The 24,028-nt window shown below is 43.0% G+C and overlaps 1 protein-coding gene across 1 annotated transcript in view; it reads right to left on the bottom strand.

The window, feature by feature from the left end:
• LOC103815278 (multiple epidermal growth factor-like domains protein 6) overlaps positions 1 to 16,639 on the bottom strand; it is a 183,272-nt gene extending 166,633 nt beyond the window's left edge. The window contains exons 1-4 of the mRNA XM_050978185.1: positions 16,563 to 16,639; positions 4,468 to 4,602; positions 3,681 to 3,790; positions 2,161 to 2,265 (exon numbers count right to left, since the gene is read on the bottom strand). Coding sequence (XP_050834142.1) covers positions 2,161 to 2,265; positions 3,681 to 3,790; positions 4,468 to 4,602; positions 16,563 to 16,639 — 427 coding nt within the window. The remainder of the gene's footprint in view (positions 1 to 2,160; positions 2,266 to 3,680; positions 3,791 to 4,467; positions 4,603 to 16,562) is intronic.
• Positions 16,640 to 24,028: the final 7,389 nt, after the last annotated feature.

Here is a 24,028-nt window from a genome sequence, read left to right as displayed (position 1 = left end):
ATACATCTATATACCAACCTTAAAATAAAAATACCATAAACTAAAAGAAACATTATTAAAAAAAAATAAACAAAAAACAGGTTACAAAAATAACCTTACAAATAAAACTAGATACTTTAAAAAACTATAAAAAATAAGTTGTAATAAAACCTACACAAAATAATTTTAAATAATTAACTTTAAAGCACTTACAATATAATATAACTAAAACTAATAAACAAAAATTGTAATATATTATTATTAAAAATTAGTTACCCTCTAATTGCTGCTCTTATAACAATTGGTGGTACCAAGTATCAAATTCACCTCAGAATCACAGTGATGGACTCCTTAATTCTTTGAAAGGGAGAAAGAAGCCATCTCTCAAGCATTAAATCCAAGCTACTTTATGGGCAATATTCCAACATCAGCCAAGAAAACTGGAGGCTGTGGCTGTTAGTCCCACAGTACATTTCCCCTTCCTTTTGCCTGCACGAATATGATACAAACCTCAGAAGAATCTGACTGGAGGCACCTGCAACAGCTAAGAGGCCTTACACTCTAAATTACCTTGCTTTTGTTAGGCAGGTGAATGGTCCATAACACCCTTGCTGAAAGAAGGGCTTTCCCTTCAGAATTCAATTTATAAACTTCCTCCTGCCAGGCTGCGATAGCAGCTGCTGCACAGACCTGAGAATGATGGCTCCTGGAATTCCATTCAAACCCCAGGAATCAATAGAAAGCAGACAAAGGAGCAGAGATAAAAGGTCCCCCCAAGTGCAAAGAGCAGGGACTGCAGGATGCCCCTGATTGTTTTTACTGCAGGGGCTGCAGTCTCCAGCCCGTGGGACAGAGACTGCACCATCTCCTTGCAGCTGGAAAATCTGAGCTGGGCTATCCACAATCTGCCTGCTGGGAATGCCCCAGCTCCACAGGTGTTTCCAAGCAAAAAGGAGTCTCAAAAGGCAATTTATCATGGCAAGGACAATTTATAATTTGCTGAGATATATTCCATCTGGTAAAAGCTCATTCTATGGCCTTTTTGGAGATTGTGATCCTGCTTACCTTGAAGCAGCAGCTCTTGTGTAAGTTAATCACAGCCAGCCTGCCTTGGTGTCACTCTGGCTCACCTCAACTCACCCACATAAACTTGTTTTTGTGGGCAGTAAAGAAATACCCAATCACAGCTCAACTGAACTGAAATTGTCTGCAGGCAGCAGCAGCTCCATTGTAAACAGCTCTGCATTTTATTTATTGTTATAGTCCCTCTCACTCACACTGCCTGACAGACAAGCCAGGTGAGGACACAAAGATATTAGAATTTAAAAAGGAAAAAACGAAATACTTAAAAATCTGCCTTCCTTTCAACAAAGCACAATATGCTTCAGCTGAAAAGGAAATTATCATTTGCCTAATACAAAAGAAACCCTTTGTCCCAATCACAGCCTACTCTGAAGGAATGACTTTCTTCCCTCCCTTAAGAAGCCAAATGGATGCAGTGCTGTAATTTTGGAGAGCTTTACACAGTGTGCTAAATTACAAGACAACCCATTGTAGGTTTATCAAAATGTGAGCCAGTGTGTGAGACAAAAAAGATTCTCATTGAGAGTGGGTGATGGAGTCTAAGTCAGAATTCAGACTATAGTATGCTAGAACACAGGGAAATGAAAGATTGGTGCATATATTAGTCCAGGAATACGATGAAATATTTGGCAGTGAGCTATAAAACCTTTCAACTTTGAGATGCACAAAAAAAAATCCCATGAACAAATACAGTGGTTCATTTGCTGCATTCTTCACCTACTGCCCACCTGCTTTGACTCAGAATTTCCTCTCACAAAGCTAAAGGCAAGGCTGAGAAATTCACTGAGAGCACCACAGGACCATTCAAGTTGAGAAGCAACAGACAGATACTGCACTGGACACCACTGCTGATATTCAGTGACATTATCCACCACAGACACTCATCTGATACCAACCAAATTCAGTTTTCATCTTGCTTTGTTAAAATTCAATACCAAAAAAAAAAAATTCTGGAAAATCAGAGAATGATCAAATAACCATTTCAGAGCGCAGCAAAGGCACCTTTAATTCTAAGTCAACATGAATAAAACATTCTTGTTTTAAGATGCCTTTTCTCCCAACAGCAGCTGCCCTTGAGAGAATTCCCCCTGCACTCACCGTACTGGCAGCGAGGCCCCTGGAACCCTGCAGGACACTGGCACACCTGGGATCCTCCTTCAGAGCACCTCCCTCCATTGAAGCAAGAGCCAGCAGTGCACAGCACTAGAGCACACAAACAGAATGGGACAGGCTGTTTCAGCTCATCCTGGCCCAAGGATCCCCCAGAACTGCCTCTCTGGCTCAGTCCTGCTGCAACACCACCTCCCAAATGAGAAACCCAGACTTTTATTGAAGTGCAGAGGCTGGGCTGCAGCAGGACTTGCTGTCACAGGTGTAACTGCCTTGTTGATAGGAAACAATTTAATAAGAGTAAGACTTAAATATTCCAGTTTAACTTCAAGGTGCTTCAGAGGCAGAAGACAGGACTCAAAGCACTGCCTGAATCTAAAATAAGATAGGAAAAGCTGCCAGACAATGTTGGAATGGTTAAAAACCACTGATGGGCTGGGAGATATTATACATGTGGAAGGGAATTGCAATTCTTCCCTTCCTCTAACACAGAACAGTTTTATTTACAACAACTTAAATTCCACATGCTTGAGTCAAACTTGCAAAGAAAATCAAATACAAAAGAGTAATTCAACCACTTTGGGGCCTTAAAGAATTCAAAGCAAGTCTGCACTCTCTTTTAGGAAGAAAATTTCATTTTGCCACTGGTGCTCACATACCTTAAACTCCTTTACACCAGAGATTAAAACACAGATTGTAAACATATTTTTGACTTCTTACATCTAAACAGGTGCACACTAAATATGTAGATTCAGGCTGAAACTAACAGGAATACCTCTCAGGCTTGTTTTTGTGTTTTAACTACAAAGAGACAATCATAAAAGCGAGCTCTCTGAATGCAGCCCTGAAGTTGGTATGAAGATTAGAAAATAAATAAGAACAGATGCTAACTTTCATACAGAAAACACAATTACTGACTAAACAGCACCAAAACTAAACACTGAGTAGGTTGCCATCTTCTACTGATGTCTTGTTAGCAGCAGCTGAAGTGCTGCCTTATCATTCCAATTAAATTCCATCTTTTAGTAAAACATCAAACCATGATTAGAAATTAGTGATAGAAACGGGTCCTCATCAGATGAGGAACCACAGGGTAGAGATAAAACTGCCTCAATGTCACCAGCAGAAGGGAAAATGCCAAGACCAGACAGACTAGCAAGTGCTGCACCCAAGGAAAGTGCCTCACAGCAGATTTCTCTGCATAATTTGTGTAACAGCAATAAATTTGGTTGGCCTGTCAAAGCCAGGCTGGCACAAAAATGCTGCAACAACTCCAATTAGAGTTTAGACTGTTAATCCAAACTGTGGGGATTAAAATTAGATCTATTTGCTGCTTTTACATGAGCACTTTTATCTTTTTAAAGGACATTTGCTCTCCCACCACTGGGGAAATGCCAGTTATAAACCACAAGAAACAAACCCCTTGTATCTAGACGTGGGGATTCAGTAGGAAGGCATGGCCTGGGGATGTCACCTCGTGGTTTTGTCCCAGTTTTGTCCCAACTCACAGTGCAGACAGCCAGGTTCATTGTCCTGCTGGGCCCAGCCAGGGCAGCACTTGTAGACAGTCTGCTGCTCCATCCTGTACACCTGCTTGTAAACGGTGTAGTAGCCAGACCTGTGGGGAGAGGAAGGTTAGGAGAGCAGTCCCAACTCTCATTCCACTCACTCCCACCTCCCCAGCAGCACACTGCACTCATCTGTCATATTTATGATATTTATGAGATGCTTTTCCAGCCTCCATCAGGAGTTCTCATTAAAAACAAAGCAAATACAGCAAACTGCATCCTGATAACAGCCAGGAGCTCTGATATGCCATGTCCACATATTATTGTGAAGAATTTGTATTCAGGCAAGTCAAAGGTGAGTAAATTTTTTTTTTTTACTTTTCTTTTTTTTTTTTTGCCAATCAGTTTTGGGGTTAGCTGTTGGGGGAGTCAGATCTCCCATCAGTTCCAAGCATGTGACAGAAATAGAAAGAAGTTCAATTTTTCAAAGTCAATGACTTGACAGCTGGGCTTCACCTGAACAAGAACAAGACGGGAACATTTTCTGATAGTGTAAAATTCTGAATCTAAAGCCAGCCACGAAGCTCATGAGCAACCCAAAATGCATTAAAAAGTCACATTTTCTACTCAGCAATGACAGATTTCAAGTCAAATCTCAGGAGGACACCATGTCCATAACCACATGTTTCAGATGAAACAGTTGACAACTCCTCTCACAAAAAAAAGTTGAAGAACTTGCACAGAGATGAGCAACAAAACCCATTTATAACAACATATAATGTATTACCTTCTCTCATAGCTCACACACCACCTCCTCTTTGTGCAGCCTTGCTTCCACATCCTGACCATGCGACTGAAGGACTGAATGCAGGGCTCCTGGTGTCCCACCAGAGCCAGCTCCAGCACTGGGCACACATTGGGCCTGGGGGGGCAAAGAAAAAGATAATTTTTATTTCTAACACCAAATTTAGACCTCTTGAGAAACACACCTAAATCTCTGCTGGGTGTAACAGCTTGAACCAGAATTTTTAGTGGTGGTGGAACACACTGCAGCTCCTCAGAAGGCAGCATGTGAACAATGCACTGAAATTCAGGCTCCTCACCAGTCAGTGAAGGATTTACCACAGATTCAAGGGCAGATAAGATTTATCTCAACTATTGCTGGGGAAATTGTGTATTCTGTAAGAGCCCCCCTCGCTATCAGTCCCCTCAGGGAAACACACGAAATTGGTAAGAGGAAGTATCCTTGTTCTCTGCTGATTATTCCTAAAATAACAAGACCAAAATAAAAGCTCTGCTTTGGAGGATGATATGTAATCTTCATCCTGCTACCTAGCCAGAGTTACAAAAATATCAGGATTGCAGGAGGTATGGAGGGTCAAAAAAAAAGGTTACATGCTGATGGTTTTGCAGAGATTTTGTCTGCCTTATCCCAATTTCTTTGCCCTGGGATAAATCAGGAAATTTTGCATGACAGAAAACAAAAGCAGCAAACATTCAGGATCTAAATAAAACCAAAAAGAATGAGGGGTTTTGTTATCTTTGAAGGCAGGAACCTGTTGTGACACGAATGAAATTATCTCACTGATTTTTTTTGAGTAGTTTATAGATTGTTAGTGCAATAATTTAATCACCAATTCCCCAGGACAGCCGGGTGAGGCTTTGCAAGCACAAGCCTCAGTAACTCAAACACAGAGGGGAACAGGGACCTTCTCTACCCACCCTGGCAACAACACCATCCAGCAGACAAGTCCTTCCCCAGATTTCAGTCTGAGCCCTCTCCAAGCTAGAGGGTGATCAGATAACACCCTGTCACACTTGTTTCCTTTGTCACAGGTAGGAACACGACCCTGTGCTAGAAAACCTGGGGGTGGCCCTAATAAGAGAGCAGTTCTAGCCCAAGAGCTGCCTGGCAGTTGGTCACCATCACTTACAGTGGGTAGTGTTAATCTCTCATTCAGGATTTATGGTGGTTTTTAACTCCTCTGAAGCCTGAACACCACACAAGGTAGCCTTGCTAACCAGGGAACATCTTTCATCCACAGGTCTTCAAGTGCTTTACAAATATCATTAAATTAAGCCTGTGCAGAACCAGAAATCACTATAACCATGATCAGTTTTCATGCTGAGCTGAACACTTGGAAGAAGCCCTGCCTGGATCAAATCCTACAGGATTTGACTGGAAAACAGTCCCAGTGCTGTGCAGAATGATGTCAGCACCCCATGGAGGATGGCACATCCAGCCAGGCCTCCCAAAGCCACCACAGCTCCCAGGAGAACACCTGGGACATCATCTCAGGGTAAAGAGGACTCTGCCCAACAAGGACACTCCAGGAGGAGGAACAGAGCAGGTGTAAGCACAATCCAAACAGCCCCCAGGAATTCAGGCAGCCCATGTAAAGGAAGGCAGGAGAAGAAAGCCCACAGCTGTAAGCTCTGGCTGTCCTGTATCACCACTGAAATAAAGAATCCATTTGTACTGGAACACCTGACCTTGGCAGAAGGTACTTTGCTGAACTAGAATATCTCCCAGGCTTTAGAGCAATCAGAGCAATCATCTGCATCATCCTAAACCACACTGCCAGTGGACATCCCTCCATGTTCCTCCTCCTCTACTGCACAGCCCATGCTCAATATTGCTCCATATTTCCCATCCCTCAGGTCTGCCCTGGGTGCCAACACCTCAGAGCAGAACAGGAGATGGTCACAGCCCAGTTCCAGATTGCCTCAAGTTCCTCAAGCAGCCAGGCTTCCCCCTCATTCCCAGTGTCATCTCCATAACCTAGCAATCCTTCCCATGTGTCCCAGCTACCCCTTCCCCCCAGAATTACCTCCCCATTTCACATATTTAGCTGAAGTTCAGAGCCATTGTTCCCAATCCATTCTTAGCACAAAGTCTGCCATTTGTTTCCCATCCAAAGAAGATCTTTGTGTGCCCAAAATCTTGCCTGTTTTTCCTCCTTTCCATTACGTCAGTTGGTCTAATAAAACCCTTGCCTTACTTAGCAACCATGCCTCACTTAGCAGGCTTTTTAAATGACTCTCCCTCCAATGAATAGAACATCATGTTCTGATAATTCATGCATATCTCTCCTTTTATTAGAATTGCCTAAAACTTTCCAGATAAAGGTACATTCATATGCAGCGCTCTTCCATAAATAAAAGAGAGGAGCTGACAATTGTTGTAATGACACACTGAGCCCATCCCACAAGTTCCTCCTCATGTGATATTGCCATGTTTCCAGGAATAGCAGTATTGACTTCTAGGATATGGTTAATGGGAACAAATGACGCTCACAGAACAAAACAAGCCAGCAGCAGAGTCACATGTTTATGAAGATTTATTCAAAGTAAGCCATTCCTCCTTGATGCCCTTGGGATAATTTAAAGGCAGATATCAAAACTGCTGAAACACTATAATTAAATTGCAGCAATTGCATAACATGTAATCCTGTGCTGGCAAAGCTGGGAATCAAACATGCCCTCTCCAACAACTCAGCATCCTCACAGCTCCCCACACACCGAGTCAACACGGCAGTTTTGGAGCCATCTGACTCACTGGAGACCTCTAAACCTCAGAGCAGCTCCTGGAACCAGGCTGCAGGCAGTGAAGGTACAATTCAGCACCGTGGCACTCTGCTAATTAGAGGCCATCCAGGAGTGAGCTGAAGCCCCAGGTGGATGCAGTGGTGTATCAGAGAACAGCTCCTGTTTTCCTGCCCTGCCCTTTGCAATCAGATGTTTCTTAAAGGGGGTTTAAGTGTTAAAACAAGCAAAAGACTCAAAGGCATATTATGGGCCAGGATTTGATTGATACACCAGTCCCTTTAAACCTTTTTGCTCTGGTGCTCTGTGCTAGCCAAGGCTAACACCAAGGCTATTATTAGCTTGTCAGTCTGACTCAGGCAAGGCAGAAAGCTCTCTTAATATTTGCATTAGGAGACTGCCCTTTAAACAAAGACACCCTACACACTTCCAGCTCAAGACTTGAGATTCTAATGAACAGATAATTAGACCAACAAGGAGCAAGAGCAGCCTGGGCTAATCATATGGCTGTGGTGCCTGTGAACCACTGCACAACGGGAAAAGTTCAGAGAAAATTAAAAGCATCTCCAGGCGTGATGCAATTCATTCCTGTGTTTGGGATTTGAAAAAGAAAAGGAATAGATCTACCACAAAAATCACAGAATGGTTTGATTTGGAAAGGACCTTAAAGATTACTCAGTTCTAACCCCCTGCCATGGGCAGGGACACCTTCCACTGTCCCAGGTGGCTCCAAGCCCTGGCCTTGGACACTTCCATCTGTAAAGGTCCATCATATCTCTGTGACAGGGATATTTTCTTTTTCTGCCCAACACCTGGGATGCCAAAGTAAATCTCTTATTCTACCCATCTACTTTTCCCCAGCTCAATGCAAGAAGCTGAAGGTAGGCAGATTTAACAGCAGTGAGAGAGCAAACACACATCAAGATATCCCTAAAGATTTCTTTCAACAGCACAAACTTTAAATCAAAACATTAACGAAGACGAATTTGGCTGTCTTATTTCAGGTCTTTCCACAGAGACTCCCTGAATGACACCACCTTCTACACTAAGTCAGACAGCTGTTAGCATCTCCCTAAAAATGAGATGTTGCAGCCTGCATTGCCTCAGCTGACGAATTTGCAGCCTGAACTCTATTGATCTTCCCATAAATCAGTCAATAGTGAAACCTGTCGTAAGGAGCGACTTGCTGGAATCCTGTATTTTCCAAACACTAATTGGTTGCTGCTCCTTCCCCTTATGCTGTTATTAAAAGTTTAGAAAACCACAGTCTGCTTACTCAGTTTTAGTTTGAAAAGATCAAATCCGAGCTTTCTTAAGGGAACCGAGATTACAGTCAGGGCTAAATTCTCCACTGCTGTGATGATAACTGGTTTTGCACTAGAGAGGCACTGATGTTGATCTGAAAATAGTTGTACACTGCTATAAAGGATTTGGTTAGGAGCTTTCCAGGTTAACTGTCTGAATCCCCTCACACCAACATCACCATTGTCTTATAAAAAAGACCTCTAGAAAGACACTGTGACATCTTTCAGAAACATGTGGCACTGCAGAGGACAAACAGCCAGCAGCATGATGTTGTATGCAAAAGAGGTGTTGATTAAAAGTTTTTGATCTATATGATCTAAATTGGAAAGGAGAAAAAACCAAATTTTATTTGAACACAGGAAAAAAGTCAAATCGGGAAATAGACCACAGAAACAAAAGGTCCAAAGAACAAGTTACATATATTGGCTCATATATATAAATTTTGTCTCTAGATACATATTGCTTAATAATTCACAAAGGCCAGAATGACAGAAAGGCTTTTATTTTTTTGAACTGCCAAGCTCCCCTTTCTACCCTTAATCTATTTTAAGGCTCATTTCCCTGATCAAATTAATCAGCACTACCAGAGACAATTAGGACATCCTGCTCCCTTGACCACTAATCAATCCCTGCTCTCTCCTGATCCTGTATCAATATTTGTGATGTTCACAGCCCCTCTGGGACACGGATTGTAAGCACCAAGCTCATTTAGATTAGGTCTCATTATCACTGCTGTTCTCTGGCTCTGTGGAGGAAGGTCCACCACACAAGGCTGCCCCATCCCACAGGTTACTAATGCACTGCTGTGTCTTACTCACATCCTCTCTCTGATTACATGGAGCAGCTAAATAACATGAGAGTTCCTTCAGCCTTTGTGCCCTGCATCTAGATGAAGAGCAAATCAATAGGAGATGATTAATTACACACTCAGCTATTATAACAACAATAAGATTTTTAGTTCTTGCCGCTATCAAAGTGCAGCGCCTGTCGTTTACCTTCCACTTAACCATCCTCCTCCCTCCCCCAGGACAGAATTATCTATTTTGGTTGGCAAGAAAAGCAGAAGATAAACATGCACATCCAAATCATTTAACCATGATTGACCAAGTCACCTTTTTTTTGTTGTTGTTTGTGCATTTTAAAATCAGGGAGTGATTCTTATTCTTTTTTTTCTTTTAGTGTCATGTAGATGCAATACCCAGCAACATCCAGTTTTCTAGTTCTATCTGCTACATCCAGGAGAGCACCAGTGACCAGGCCTGCAAAGCCCCAAGCAGCACAAACACTCAGCTTTACAAAATTTAAGGACCAGTGTCCCAAGGATCTCTCTCCTAATTAGAAAACCATATGGGATATCTCATAAAGGAGGCTAAGAAATAGTTGGCACACACTCATTGTTAAGACAAAGCAGATAAGGGTTCAAAATCCACATTAAATTGAGGGTGTAAAAGTGTGAAATGAGGGAGGAAAGCTCTAGGTATAATTTCACATTAACTACACCCACTGCCATTATCACTCCCCTGCAGAGGGGTGTAACCCCCCAGTAAACTCCAGCTCCCAATAAACCTGCCAGGTGCACACACCTGAGCCTCCTTCAGCAGGAAGGCACGGAGGGACCTGATCTTCAAGTATTAACATGAAAATCATTCCAAGTGTCACACCACTTTGTCACAAGGAGAGAAAGCTCACTCTGGTTTACAGCAAGTGCCACACTGTTTGACAATTAAATGAGCTAGAAGGCACTGAAATCCTCAGCTCTATTTCAGCAACCATATCTAGGGATTGTTCACTGCTTTTTTGGTGCCTGCCAGATTTTAACAGCTTCAAAGCAAAAGTTTTTTTAAAGCTTACTTTTAAAATAACATGAAATATATAACTTCCAGTCAAACTGCAACAAACATGATTACATCTAATGTATGCAATATATGCAAGAAAAATCCCCACATGCCAACATTTTAGGTGTTAAAATATTCCAAGTCTTTTACTCCCCTATAAATCACTAGCTTGATACCAATGTCCATTTTTTGAGGGGTTTTGTTTGGTTTGGGGTTTTCATTTGTTTGCTTTAACATTAAGAAAACTTGGTTAAGCTAAATATTTAATTAATTTTAACCACAGAAAAACTAACATGCATTAGTGGATTAGTGTTCAACAGTGGCAAAGTAGGAGGGGGAAAAATCTCAATTTATATCTTTTGGATAAGAAACTTCTGCTGAGGTTCTAAATAACCCACAGCTCTTGGTGTTACTCTGCAGAGAGAGATGGGCAGGCTCTGACTCACAGCTATAAGATACAAGCAATATAATGATGAGAGAAGTTTATACAGCTGTATTCTTCACCATTGATGGTGCACTGGTCAGGCAGTGAGAGCACCAGCAATTACAAACAAAAGGGCAACCACTGAAGAGTCTCCTGAGGGCTGAGGTGTATAAAAACTCACATACTATAGAGGAATATTCCAACCTGAGAAGACCAGGCCCAAAATACCCAATTGTTCCATAATTTATGGGGATTTCTTCATTAAAAACCAGTACAGAGCACCATATAAAGCCTCTTCTCAGGCACATCCTGAGACATTATGGTAAATTTTCAATACTGAATTAGGTCAAGTACATAAAAACATGGTCTGGGCATGGCATTCTCTTCTAAACAAGATTTTGTGCCAAGCTCTGCTCTGACTTAGGGAAGACAGCGAGGTGTTTCTACTACAGAACACAAAAACAAGTGTCAGCACTGTGACTTGAACAACATTCCCCTTTCCACACACAAATATTCATCCACAGGTCAAAGGCATTGAAATGGAGCTCAGAGCACACGTCACAGCCCACAGCATCTCCCAGCAAAGGCAGAAATATCAGGTTCCCCTCTGGAACAATTAATGATTGGTTTGAAAGCAAGGCTAGAAGCTGGAATCCAAAGCACAAACTGCATATGTTCAGTACATCATTTTCAAATGCTTTGATTTCACAGTAATGAAAGGAAATTTCTTTCTGCTCAGAAATAAATTAAAAGCAATAGATTTGAGAGGGAATGTAAGCAATAACAGGCTTGGATTTCAGAGGAAGGAAATCTATTAACTGTGTTCAAAGGGAGAAGGTATTTAATTGGTGAATAACACAAGTCTGCAATATGGGCTGTTAACCCCCTGGGAGCCAAAGCGTCACTTCCATCAAAGTTCTGCTCAAAAGTCACCTGGAGACCAGGTCTGCCACCACAGATAATCTCATCCCTCCTCACCAGGGGGTTTCTTCAAATTTATTAAAAATATTCCACAGTCTGTCATACCTAGATCATGGCATGCCTACAACTAGGAAAAACAGGCAATGCTGGATATAAACAATGCAGAAGAAAAAGCAAAAACCAGGCAATTTTCCCAAGAAATGCTGCAAAAACACATTTCAAGCACATTGAACTATTGCTTAAGGAACTAAAATATAGCAACATTCCATGGCAATTACACCTAAAGAAACCTGACAAGCTTTTTCCTCTTAGAGCGTATTTATGGAGAGCAACGTGAGAAGTCAAATCCCATCAAAAGTGAAGGGACATTCCCCTTCACTTTCTTACCTTAAATGTGCAGATTTAAGAATCATACAGTATGTGTAATCCTACTGTGGTTGTGAGCAGAGAATTTCTAAACCTCTGGTGAGATTTAAAAGCATTTTATGATGTCTCTGATGCAAACCCAGGAGTTTCTAAAACTGGAAAATATTTACAGTTCAAGTTCATCGTTGATAAATATACCAACTTCAGGCTATCAGATTTTACGATGCTGTCTTACAGCTATTTCAGAGTTCAGGAGAAAGTCTTGATCTCATTTTTCTCCAGAAGAGCAGGAAAACGTCATAAATCAGGAAAAACACAGAACCACCACGACACTCATTCATTATCTTTAGGTCTCCTGACAGTGAATATACTGGGGCAGAAAAAGAGGAAAAGAGCTCTTTGCCATCTGTTAAAAGACTAAATTCAAAATTAATATTCCTCTAGGAACTGTGAAACAGAAGCTTGAAGCGCAAAGTCCCGAGGAATGGAATTCTGTGCTGCAGTGCTGACCAGCGTGAGCTCTATCTGCTGGCAGCATCCTGTAGTGCACAGGATAAAAAAAACCCTATTTTTGTTCAGTGTGATCTTCACATTCACAAAGATCAGAAACATCTCAGCCTTCAACTGCAAATTCAAGGATTGTGGAAATAGGGGATGAAATCACCACGAATTTTAAACCATGCTTGCTAAAATCACATTATCCAAGCCTCAAAGGCTGGAGTAGCTGCTGCTCAGGAGGAGTGAGGGTTTGCTGCAACCCTATGGAGTCTGAGCAGACAGGAAGGGGAAGAAGGGCTTCAGGTTTCAGCTGAAAACAAGTTAGGCAAAATTCAGTAGCCTAAAAATCAACATTTGTCAGTGACTCTCAGTTGCCAGCATCGCTTCAACCAAGGTTTAAAGAGAAATACTTAATCTCACTTGATGGACAAATTTAATACAAAATTAAACTGTGGCACAAATTTGAATACACCACTAGCAAACCAGGTCCTTATTTTCACCAGGAAAACTTGCAAATTTTTTTAACTACAAAACCTCCAAGTCTAAGATAACCCATCCAAAGAAGTGGAAGGAGATTCCACTACATTATTCAGCTCAAAAAAGGAAACCTACTTTAAGTCTTTATTTAATGCTAGGAAGACAAGCTTTCCTCACACCTGCAAATTGACATCACTGGAGGTGAAAATACAGTGTATTGGCTAAACAGCCAATACATCGAGACAATTTCTCACCAAGAAATGATTACACCATCTACTTTTCACATCATTTGGACAGTATCATAACAAAATTCCAGGTTGAAGTTGTATCTCTGTATACCTTATAGCATTTCTTTTTTGTTGTTGTTTTCTGTGCTGCATTCCAAATATTCAAACTGACATGCAATTTGGTCCTCTGTAACAATCACAACTCAGAGGCATCTCCTCATATGGAAACACTTTGCACAACAGCAGTTCATTCTTGAAATGCATTCCATCAAGAAAAAAAAGTGGACTTGGCATTTTTCAATTATACCTTAAAAGGAATTTTTATTTATGTCACTCAAAGAAAGCGTCCACGGGCACATCTGTCTGCAGTGGGGCAAAACCAGCCCTGTGTCACTGCACCCAACAGCTGGAACAGCTGAAGGGCCAGGTTTGCTCGAGGTTTGCAGAGCCACATAACATGTGGATGCTAGAATTTGCTTTTGGGAACGTGATTTATCAGGAGGAGCACAAGAAAGCTGATACTGCCCTGAAGAATTGAAGAAGCTGGAAAACAGTAACTCAGCCAGGAATCCAGCTCTACATCCAGGTGTTCCTTGGAATGTGACCAGACTGCTAGTGGATAAAGTGAAAATATGCAGATACAACATGTGAGCAGCAAAGAAAAACCCTAAGCAAAACACTTTTATGGCAAGATTGAGACTGGATCCTCTAAAAGCAAAGCAGCCCCTTAAGATGTCATCCTGGACCTGCAGAGCCACAGAGCAAGTCAAGGGGCTTAATGCTGACAGAACAAAACTTCTCTCCTGCCTTTGGCAAAGAAGTCCTCACCCACCTCACCTGGGAACAGAAGAATCCATTCTTGAGCCCTGTCCCAGTCCTAACTCTGAAAGGAGATATTTATTGCACAAAGGGGGTTCCCAGCACACAGCTCATAACTCCACTGCCTCTGCTCTGTCCTACACCCCTAACCAAGAGCAGACATCTGTACTGCTCCAGCTCCCAGGGGAATGTTTGTCTAGGAGAGGATTTACCACTTCTGACAGCAACTCAAGTCCTCCTTTAGTTCTCATTTCTGTACTGTCCCACAGCTCCCCCCGATTTCTGTGAATACCAGTGCTAGGTAACCACACATCACACTTGCATTGACTGACACACCCCAGTTTTGGGCTAGAGAGCTCACTACCAAGTGCTAAAAATGTGCTTTTTATCATCAGATATGGTTAATTCCTCATTTAAAGACCCAAATATGCTTTACAATGAAAATGGCATATCTGTTCTCTGGTCATTCCAGAGTTCTCTGAAGTTCTATTAGAGGATCATCAAGGGCTAATTGTATGGAAAAGCAGTTGATAGAAATATCTCATCATTCTCTAATCTGTTCTACATTAAATCTCCTCAGGGGGCTTGGAAGCAGAACACCAACATCCACAGAGATCCCTCCCATTTCTAGCTAGGAGCAAATGCTCAAGTTAGCAACAGAATGAAAACAATTATGAAGAATATCCTGTGTAACCTCAGCCACATAAGATCTCAATCAAAACAACAGCAAAGAACACACTCAGCATGGTGTGTTCCAAGGGATACATTTGCTGTTCTGATTTCATTGACTGCAGATGACCAAAGTCAGACCAGAGTTGTTAGAAAAAGGTGATTCATTAAAAAAATCCTCCTGGACATGTCACTGTTCTTGGTGAAAGCTGGCAGACTCACTCCTGAAGGTGGTGACATTTTGCATTCGTGCTTACACCAAAGGTGAAGTGCCTAAATAGCAAGAAAGTTTAGAGTAATACTCATTCTTGCCCTGGCTCGGGAAAAGCAGGAAGAAAGGCAGTCATTTCAGGGATATGACTCTTGGGAAAAGCACTCAAGGCTCTGACACAGGTCAGGGGCTTGGGTGGCTGCTCCTGATTGCTGCTGGCTGGCAGTGCACTGCTGCTCCCAGTGCCTCCAGCCCAGCAGCAACATCCTCACACAGCGTGGCTCCCAGAAGGGAATGCTTCCTCTGCTCTTTCAGTGACACAGTCTTTAAAAAGGTAAAAGCAAATAAAAATTGTTTGGAGGCAATTCACAGTTAACAGCACCTCCAGCTTCAAAAGTGCAGAATCATAGTTATTACTGATGTCACATGCAAACAGATTAATGTAGGCCAATGCTATTCCTCCTCCTGATAGAGTAATTGCTCAGAAAGAGAGCACAAAGCATGCCTGAAAGGAACACAGAGCACTTTTAACAAAGGAAAATGTTTTACCACAGAATGAGCTTAACTTCTCTAAGCACTGTGATGGATACTTTGTGCTCCAGCAAAATGGAGTAATATAAACCACCTTAAAAGCACTTCTGGTAAATGCTGTGTAAATATGTATTGCATAGAAAGCCAGTGAGCAATAGGCTTGGAAATCTCAATTTTCGGACAGAATAAAGAACTAAACAGAAAGCAAATACAAGACATTAATTATGAAAGAGTGGCATGAAGTTGATGAAGATAAAACCCAGGAAGGCAAGGCAGGTTAGAAATTAGGCTATACACAGATATTTGAAAAGGCTCTTGTCAAGTTGCTTTGAGAGGGGGGGGAAACATTCCTTAAAACACGAGAAAGGTACACAAAGAAAAGTAAAGGTACACAGCAAACAATTTCCATCAACATTCAATTTCAACACACAAAAACTTTAACCACAGGTTTCGTGCATGCGGCCAGTTACTCTCTTCTAGAGCCCGACCAGAGAGCCACCTCCGGACACAAACGTTCCACCGCATTTTCAACAAAGAGCATTTGTTGCTCGTGCCGTGCAGAACCCCTCGGAGAAAGTTCCCCGGCACCGCGGCAGCCGCACACGTGCGGCCCCAGCTCTTTGTGCGCTCCCGGCCGCGGGATGGATGGATGGATGGATGGATGGATGGATGGATGGATGGATGGATGGATGGATGGATGCTCTCCATCCCTGCCCTTCCCGCACGGATGCCCAGCTGGTACCCCCATCTTCCTCCTGCTACTCTCCCCACGCTAATAGCAAAGGCAGGAGCAGCCCGGGAGTTGCCTTCACCTCCCACGGCAAAGCCAAGCCCAGCCCAGCGTTCTCTCCCGGGAGCCCCGCAAGCCCCATCCAGGACAACTCCGCGGGTTGGGGGACACGCGGAGTTACGGCGCACCCACCCAAACTTTCCGCGCAGCTCCGGGGAGCCGAGGGGAGCAGGACCCTCCAGGCAGGGCCACAGGCGGCGTGTCCCGGCCGAGCCCCCACACTCGAATACCCCGCACACACTCACACGGCCCCGCACACTCACATGCCCCGCTGCAGCCGCGGCTCCGCGGCCAGAGCGCAGCCCAGCAGCACGGGCAGCAGCGCCGGCCCGGCTCGCATGGCGCTGCCGGGGAGCGAGGACGGAGCGCCGGCTGGAGCAGCACCAACACCCGCAGCAGCAGCAGCAGCAGTAGGAGCAGCAGCCGCGGCCCCCAAATCATTTAAAGCGGCGGCAGAGCCGCGCCACGGGCGGAGCGGCCTCGGGCCGGCCCCATCCCCGCCCCGCCGGGCCCGCCCCGCAGCTCGGAGCCGTGCCGTGCCGTGCCGTGCCGTGCCGTGCCGTGCCGTGCCGTGCCGTGGCAGCGTCCCGGGAGCTCCCCGCGGGAACACTGCTGTGCTCCTCCTTCAAAGGGAGCTTCCCCTGCTCCGCATCCCCGCGGGAAGCAGCTCCGGCAGGAGACAGGAGATGTGCAGCGGGTGTTCTCCGTGTCCGTGCGCAGCGATGTGCAGCCTCCAGCTCTCCCTGCGCTGCCGGGATGCCAAGAGCGTTCTGCTGCGCTGACGGACACGGATCTTGCCTGCTCTTTATTTCCTCTGGTCCTTCTTTGTTCTGTACAGGATGCCCAGTGCAATCGTATCTGAGCGCTTCCGAGAGGTAACCGTGAAAATAAACGCGTTAAACATCTTGAGGGAGGGATAACACCGCTGCTGCCGAGAGTTAGTGACAGCAAGAACATAAAACTGAGAACTCAGGAGTGGTTTTTAAATCCTAGGGCTGCCTGCCGTCCTCCAGACCATCGTCTCATCTTTATGATCACTCCAGACCTTTACTGCTGTCAAAACACAACTCTTTCCCTTTTACTGCTGAGAGCAGGGAGACCAACTGACCTGGAAAGGGAATTGTGCATAGTAGCAAATAAAAAATTGAGAAAAACACACCTTAAGCGTTTTATGATCTAATGCAAGTCTCCAGGTGCATTACAGCACGGTTTCCCTCTCTCCTGAGAGCTGTGACTAACCAGGCACTGGGCTGTGAACAGCAGATGGGCCCTGAGCCAGCCAGTGCTAAAATCTGTGATTCCTTTCCACTCTGATGGAATGGCTCGGTCTCCACTTGCTCTAAGGGAGCTCCTGCACAAATTTGTGACAGACACAGCTGGGTGGGTGCACCAGCATCCTCACCAGCCAGGAGTCAGCCTCTGTTTTACAGAGCATTCATTCCTCTCCCTTGCAGCCCTGTAACATGATACACCCACTTCTCATTTTCCACACACTTTACAAGTGGTTTCCTGTATGGTTTTTATTTTCCAAGGCCTTTGCTGAAGTAGGTAAACATTCACCATTCACAACAAGAAAACTGGTTTTGTATTGTTCACTGCTTTGAAGCTTGCATGGACATGATCCCTTGGAGATTTTATCAACTGATTTCTTTTTCATGGGGAAGAAAACACACAGCCGTTATCTGGCCTTAGAGCAGAATAATTGTACCCTGAAATTTCCAATGAATGGCTGAGTCTTTCTTGTGTCTGGAGTAGTTTTAACTCCACAGGACCTTGTGTTGAGCTAATCTCATTACCTCCCGCAGAGAACATAGTTTTTAATCATTTTATTTCTTAAACCCCAGAAAATCTTTCTTCATAAAATAATAGACGCTCATTATGTCAAGGCTGAGTGTTCATTATGTCCTGTGATGTCATCCCAACCTGGATTATTTTCAGGATCACATCATGGCAAAATAGCAAAAGATCTCATTCCTCAGTTGTTGGGGATTTTTCCAGGAGAGGTAAATTAGTCTTTAAAAAATTACTTTATTTTTTCCATCTTAAGGAACTTAAACTATTCAACATTGTTCCTCAAAGCTGAGTGTGACCATTACAAATTATCCACAACATTTATTATACCCAGTTGTTAAGAATAATGGACCAGCAACATGCAGACTGGGAGGTACTGAAATGCAGAGTGAAGGCCACTTAATAGATGAGACCTTTGCCTGGGGGCCACACAGCAAAATGAAGCTGCAGCCAAAGTCTGGAGTAAAAAATCCCTGCTTTCTGCTGCTGTGACCTTGACATTGCCCTGAACTCCAAAGCCAACCCAGTCAGGGCAATGTGCTCCTCTTACAAATCTAATGTTTTCTCCTCTGCTGTGTTTTATTTGAGAATATCCTGCAGAGCTGTTGACTTTGATGGGATGATTCCCATGGGTAGAGTTGCAGCATTGGTGGAAGGAGTTTCAAAGCCTCCTGAGATAATTGATCTGCTGGGATCCCAAGTCAGTTAAACCTTCAGACCTGACACAGAGGTAGAAGCTGACTCATTTATTCCAGTTCTTACACTGAGCTCTGGTAAAAAGGGCACTGGGAACAGCATTAGTGACTTCTTTATATTCCACATCCTTGCTATGACCAGCCAGGCACCTTCCTGCTGTCCTGAAATTTATTTGCTATAACTTCTGCATCTCTGACCTCAGCATCTACAAACAGCAGCCTGGCCACTACCAAAGCAGTCACTGGGCATGATGACCAGAGCTCCCTTCCTGACTGGGAAAAGGAGTAAATTAAATTGCATCTTGCTCAGCTAAACCAGCTTTTGAGCTGAGCAGGTAAAGTGCCAATTCCCCTTGGTGGCTTTGTGCAGTTATAATGGGATGCAATTGCCTGGAGTACAAGTGGTTAGGGGAAAAAAAGCCAGTCATGCCCTCCATATAGTACTGAAGGACTTTCTGAGGGATGGAAATTGCATTATTCTCCTCTCCTCTTGATCAGAAAATTGTTCTGTCAGATTCCAGTGCAATCCAAATTCAGCACATTATTTACAACACCGTCCAGATCACGAATTCTGTAAAAGATTTGATATCTCCCATAATGTTCCATCCCATCCTCTCTACTTTAAAGCATATTTCCCCCTTCATTAACATTTTAATTTTGATGTGTAATTTCCTACAAACAGGCTGTGACAGTTGTTGTGTATCCCCAAGCATGAACGAGTGTTGCCCAAAACTTTGAGTCAGTGTCATGCCATCCTGTTCTATTTTCATTTTTCTGTCTAATTCTCACTATCTCCATTGCCAGTCTTTTTAAATTGTAGCTAGTTGCAGGATTTAACAGTCCAATCTGATATAAAGAAATTTTCGTGCAGAGATTGTAATTAGGAAGGCTGAGCTCTGTTCTGTTATTAGCAGAATTGTGATTTTTGGAGTGGTGGGTTAATTGCTAATAACCATATGCAATGCTTCTGTCAAGATGTTTCCCATTACAGTAATTAACTTAGCAGCTGGGGTAACAGACATTTACCATTTGTCTTCACAGTATCCCTGATTTAGGATTGTTCCAAAACCCTTTTTGGACTCTGTTTGTTCAATTCCCAGGTGTAAGATGAAAGAGAGAGGAAGCTGAGGAGGGGAGATCTGGGAAGAACAACTTGCAGGGATAGTACCTGTTTCAGATGTAACGTGTCTGTCAGTGGATCCTCGGGAATTCTGGATTTTTCTTCACTAATCTCAGCCTTGGACCATCATTTTTATCAGCACCAACAGAATGGAGAGCACGGCAGAGCAGCCTGAAACAGAGAATGTTTTCAGAAATGATTACTCAGCTGCTCAAATTAATCTGATCATTATTGAGGATTTATTAAATGAAAAGTGCAGAATTTTTCATTGCCTATTCATATCCTTAAACCTCAAAATCCCTATGACAGGGGATTTTTTTCTTCATGTTTTGTAGTCAGCTATACAGATATAAACATTTTTTGTTAATTACTTCCTTTCTGTGCTGTCCCACTGGAGCTCCTTCCTCCACAGAGCTGTGCAAGAATTACAGTAATATTAAGTGTATGGCCAACCTGAAAATTAGAAAGAAAATAAAGTTGTTCAGAAGCTCTGTAAAGATCTGAAGCCAGATCACATGACAGACCAGTAGCAGTTTCACTGATTTAATTCATCAACAGAATATATTGAAGCAATTCATTTTGTTTATGAGATAATTTTAAAGACTTTTAAAACCATGATGCCAGATTTATCCTTTTGTTTTTTTTATTTTTTAAAGTTTGTTCTGGCCAAAGCAAATTCTGTACAATGCTCCATGAAGGAAGGTTTTTCAATACCCTTAAAGGTGTAAAGCAGCACGCCAAGGGCATGGGAAGCTTTCTCTGTTGCAAGGAATTGGCTTTGCTCCACTGCAAGGAATTGGGGAATGCTAATTTACAGCAACTAGCCCGTGTTGTTAATCATAATTATGGACTTATTTTGGGAGGTGCATTTTCCAAACTAGTTGGGGGAGACAAGAAAATTAAGTTAAAATTATGTTCTTCCACAGGAGGTAAAAGCAGTACATAAATAAATACTTGGTGTGGCAGTAGATCTTTAAAACCTACAATAGTTTCTGGCACTGCAGCGTCCTGTGATATTTTTTCCTCCAGCACATAATAGTAAGTTTCTGATAATAGTGCTCACAGACAGCTTTGATTATAACCACTTGTCAGGGAATGGATAACTAGGAAAATAACACCATATTCAGCTGTAAAAAATGCTGCCTGGAGTACATTAACAGAGTGATAATTTCTGCTAATAGCAGCCTCCGAACCCCATCCATTAGCTTTGGGTTGAAATTCCTGCTTCATTTCTGCCCATCTGAGCATTTCTGCCCTCTGACCCTCTGTCCCTTTACTTGGGAGCAGCAGAGCCATCCACAGGCACCCAGAGTAAGACAAACTCTGTGTTTGAGCACTCTGGTGGGCACTGGGGACAGGGACAATGCTCATGGGCAGTGCCAGCCCAGGGGATGGAGAGGGACAGGGATGTTTCTTCTGTAGATTTGCATCCTGTGGGAATTTTCTGCCAGCACCCTACTCCTTCCCTGGCCTCCTCCTCCCTGCCAACTCGAGTCAGCAGCTGCACTCTCCCAGTGTCACAGGAGTTTGGGGTTTCATTCCTGTTCCTTAGGAGGAGAGGGCAGGAGGGGTTGGGAGGGAAAACAGAAAAGGTCTGAACAATTCAACCCCAGAGCAGTAGAGTCAGAGAATCAGAGAGTTGTTAAGGTTGGAAAAGACTTTCAGGACCATCAAAATCCACTGTCAGCCACCACTGCATTCACCTCTAAACCACGTCCTCAAGTGCCACATCCTCAGGATTTTTGGACACTTCAGGGACAATGACCCCAGCACTGCCCTGGGAAGCTTGTTACCATTCTTAAAACCCTTTCCATGAAGAAATTTTCCCTAATACCAACTGTAAACCTCCCCTGGCAAAACTTAAGACCTTTTGCTCTTGTCCTGTCACTGGGACATGCCTGAATCCCCCTCACTACAACCTCCCTTCAATAAGGTGTCCCCTCACCCCACTCAGTCTCTCCAAACAGAAAAACCTTCAAACAAAGTATTTCTTTTTGACATAATTAGGAGAAGCCCATTGATATTCAAGTCAGGAGGATATTTCTGTAGGGACCTATTACATCTGATTGGGAAAATAAAATGTTACCCACATCCACAATTACTTCTATAAAGACCACTGATCTCATTCCTGAGCTTTTCTCTTCAGCATTAGTTAACCAAAACTCTGGTAAGAACAGGCTCTTGACAATATAATCCTAAAATAAGTTTTATGTTGGCAGGCAATAGCAACTGGGAGTACTTTCATCTATTTCTGGATTTGGGATAACGACACTCCAATGAGTGGATAATCTGGTGTGCTTGTGTACATTCAAGTTAAAATCACTCATTAGGGGGCAAGTCACATCTTCTCTGACCTACACAGGTGAGAGCCAAATGTAACTCTAAATTTAATGCAGCTATTCCAGCCTCATCTCAACACAAAGGAAAGAATTAGGGTTTAGAAAGTTTAGAGCAATCCATTTTTCTTGGCAGAGCAGTGTATTACTAAATATTTTCTAAGAGGAACTGTTTTATTTGGTTTTTAACAATTTTTTTTTCACAGTGATCTTCTTTTGGCCATGCTGATATCCACCTGAAAAACCTGCAAGCAGCTGAACAAGCAACTCATTCAAAAATTTAGCAGAGGACCTTCATGCTTGTGCATTCATAGAAATCAAATCTGGGGTATTCGTGCTAGGGGTATCTAAAGGCACATCAAGCCAGGAGATACTGAGAGCCCTTGGAGACTTGGCCAATCTGATTATCAGATATTCCTGATCCAGCCAGAGGACTGGAAATTTCAGAGAGCTATCCTCAAAGCAAATTGAAACAAATAAATGAAAACAAGCAAAAAACCAAAAAAAACCAAACAAGAAACTCCTAAAATATGTGATAAAAGAGGTTTGCTGCCCCTGATGAATTTTTTCAGTTGGTTCACAGCACAGCTCAGTGAGTGCCAGGGCAACACTAAAGGGATGAAGTCAATCACACAAAGCAGGCAGTAACAACACTCCAGCAACCTCAGCCTGTTAAACTCCAGCCTCAACCAGCACTGATACTTCAATCATTCTAATTTATCCTCCGGGGTAGGCAGCCCCCTCAAAATTTGAGTTTTAGATGTTCAAGCTGGTACCTCTCATCTACATCACTGAAAATGCAGTCACACAATAAATCAAAGTGAAAGAGGGCTCAGAAGTGGGATTCTCCTCAGGGTTTCCCCGTCCCTTTGGGATTGCTGGTGGATCTCAGATGTGAGCTGCCTGAGCTTCCCCCTTTGTCTAACACAGTGCTGAGCACATCACTGGGACTTAAAATACTGAAATTCAAAGGAATAAATGCTTTGTTTGTTTGCTTCCAATTAGGAGCTAATGAAACCCCAGGAATACACTTGCAGGTGGTTTGTCACAGAACTGAAACTCAGCTTAGAGTGTTCCTGGGTGTAACTTCCCTCTCTGTCTGTTCTGCTGACACAACTAGACCACACTTCATTCTCCCAAAGACATTAGAGCATTACTTTACTGGTTTTTCCTCCAAATTACCTGCCTGGCTACAGTCACCATTGATCTTTTAAGTCCTTGACTGAGTAATCAGTCAGAGAGCTAATTAATGTAGTGGCTTGGAGGGAAGGATGAAATGAAAAAGGAGATTTTTTTTCCCTTATTCTTGATGTTTTTATTGCCTTTGAAAGGTGCTTTATCCGTAGCATAAAGGAGCATTTGTCTGTGCCTTTTCCTCCTGTCAGTTCAACTACTATAAATCTATTTCTCAACTATTTAGAGAAAGCAGGAGAATTGCACGGGAATGGTGATACTGAAATCTAAGCAAAAAGAAATCTAAGATTTTGTATTTTTTTCCCCCCCATTGACACTCACAGACTGCAATGTGTATTTGGAGTGAGCAGCAACTGCAAGACCTGACCCAGATTTTCAGATGGTTTTAGAACTAAACAGATGTTTTAATATTATGATAACTTTGTTATATTTTATAGAAAAATAAGGGGTTTTTTCTTTCTTTCTTTCCTTCCTGATGGGTCTGCTCCCCATGTGTGATCTGCAACCCCCGAAATTTATCCAGATTATTTTCTAACCAAAATGGATCAAGCTCAGGTGCCTGAACATATGGTTTAAACATCACCACTCAGTTT

Source organism: Serinus canaria, chromosome 9, assembly GCF_022539315.1.
Source record: "Serinus canaria isolate serCan28SL12 chromosome 9, serCan2020, whole genome shotgun sequence".
In the NCBI taxonomy this organism is placed as follows: Eukaryota; Metazoa; Chordata; class Aves; order Passeriformes; family Fringillidae; genus Serinus; species Serinus canaria.
This window is presented reverse-complemented; position numbering and strand designations above follow the sequence as displayed.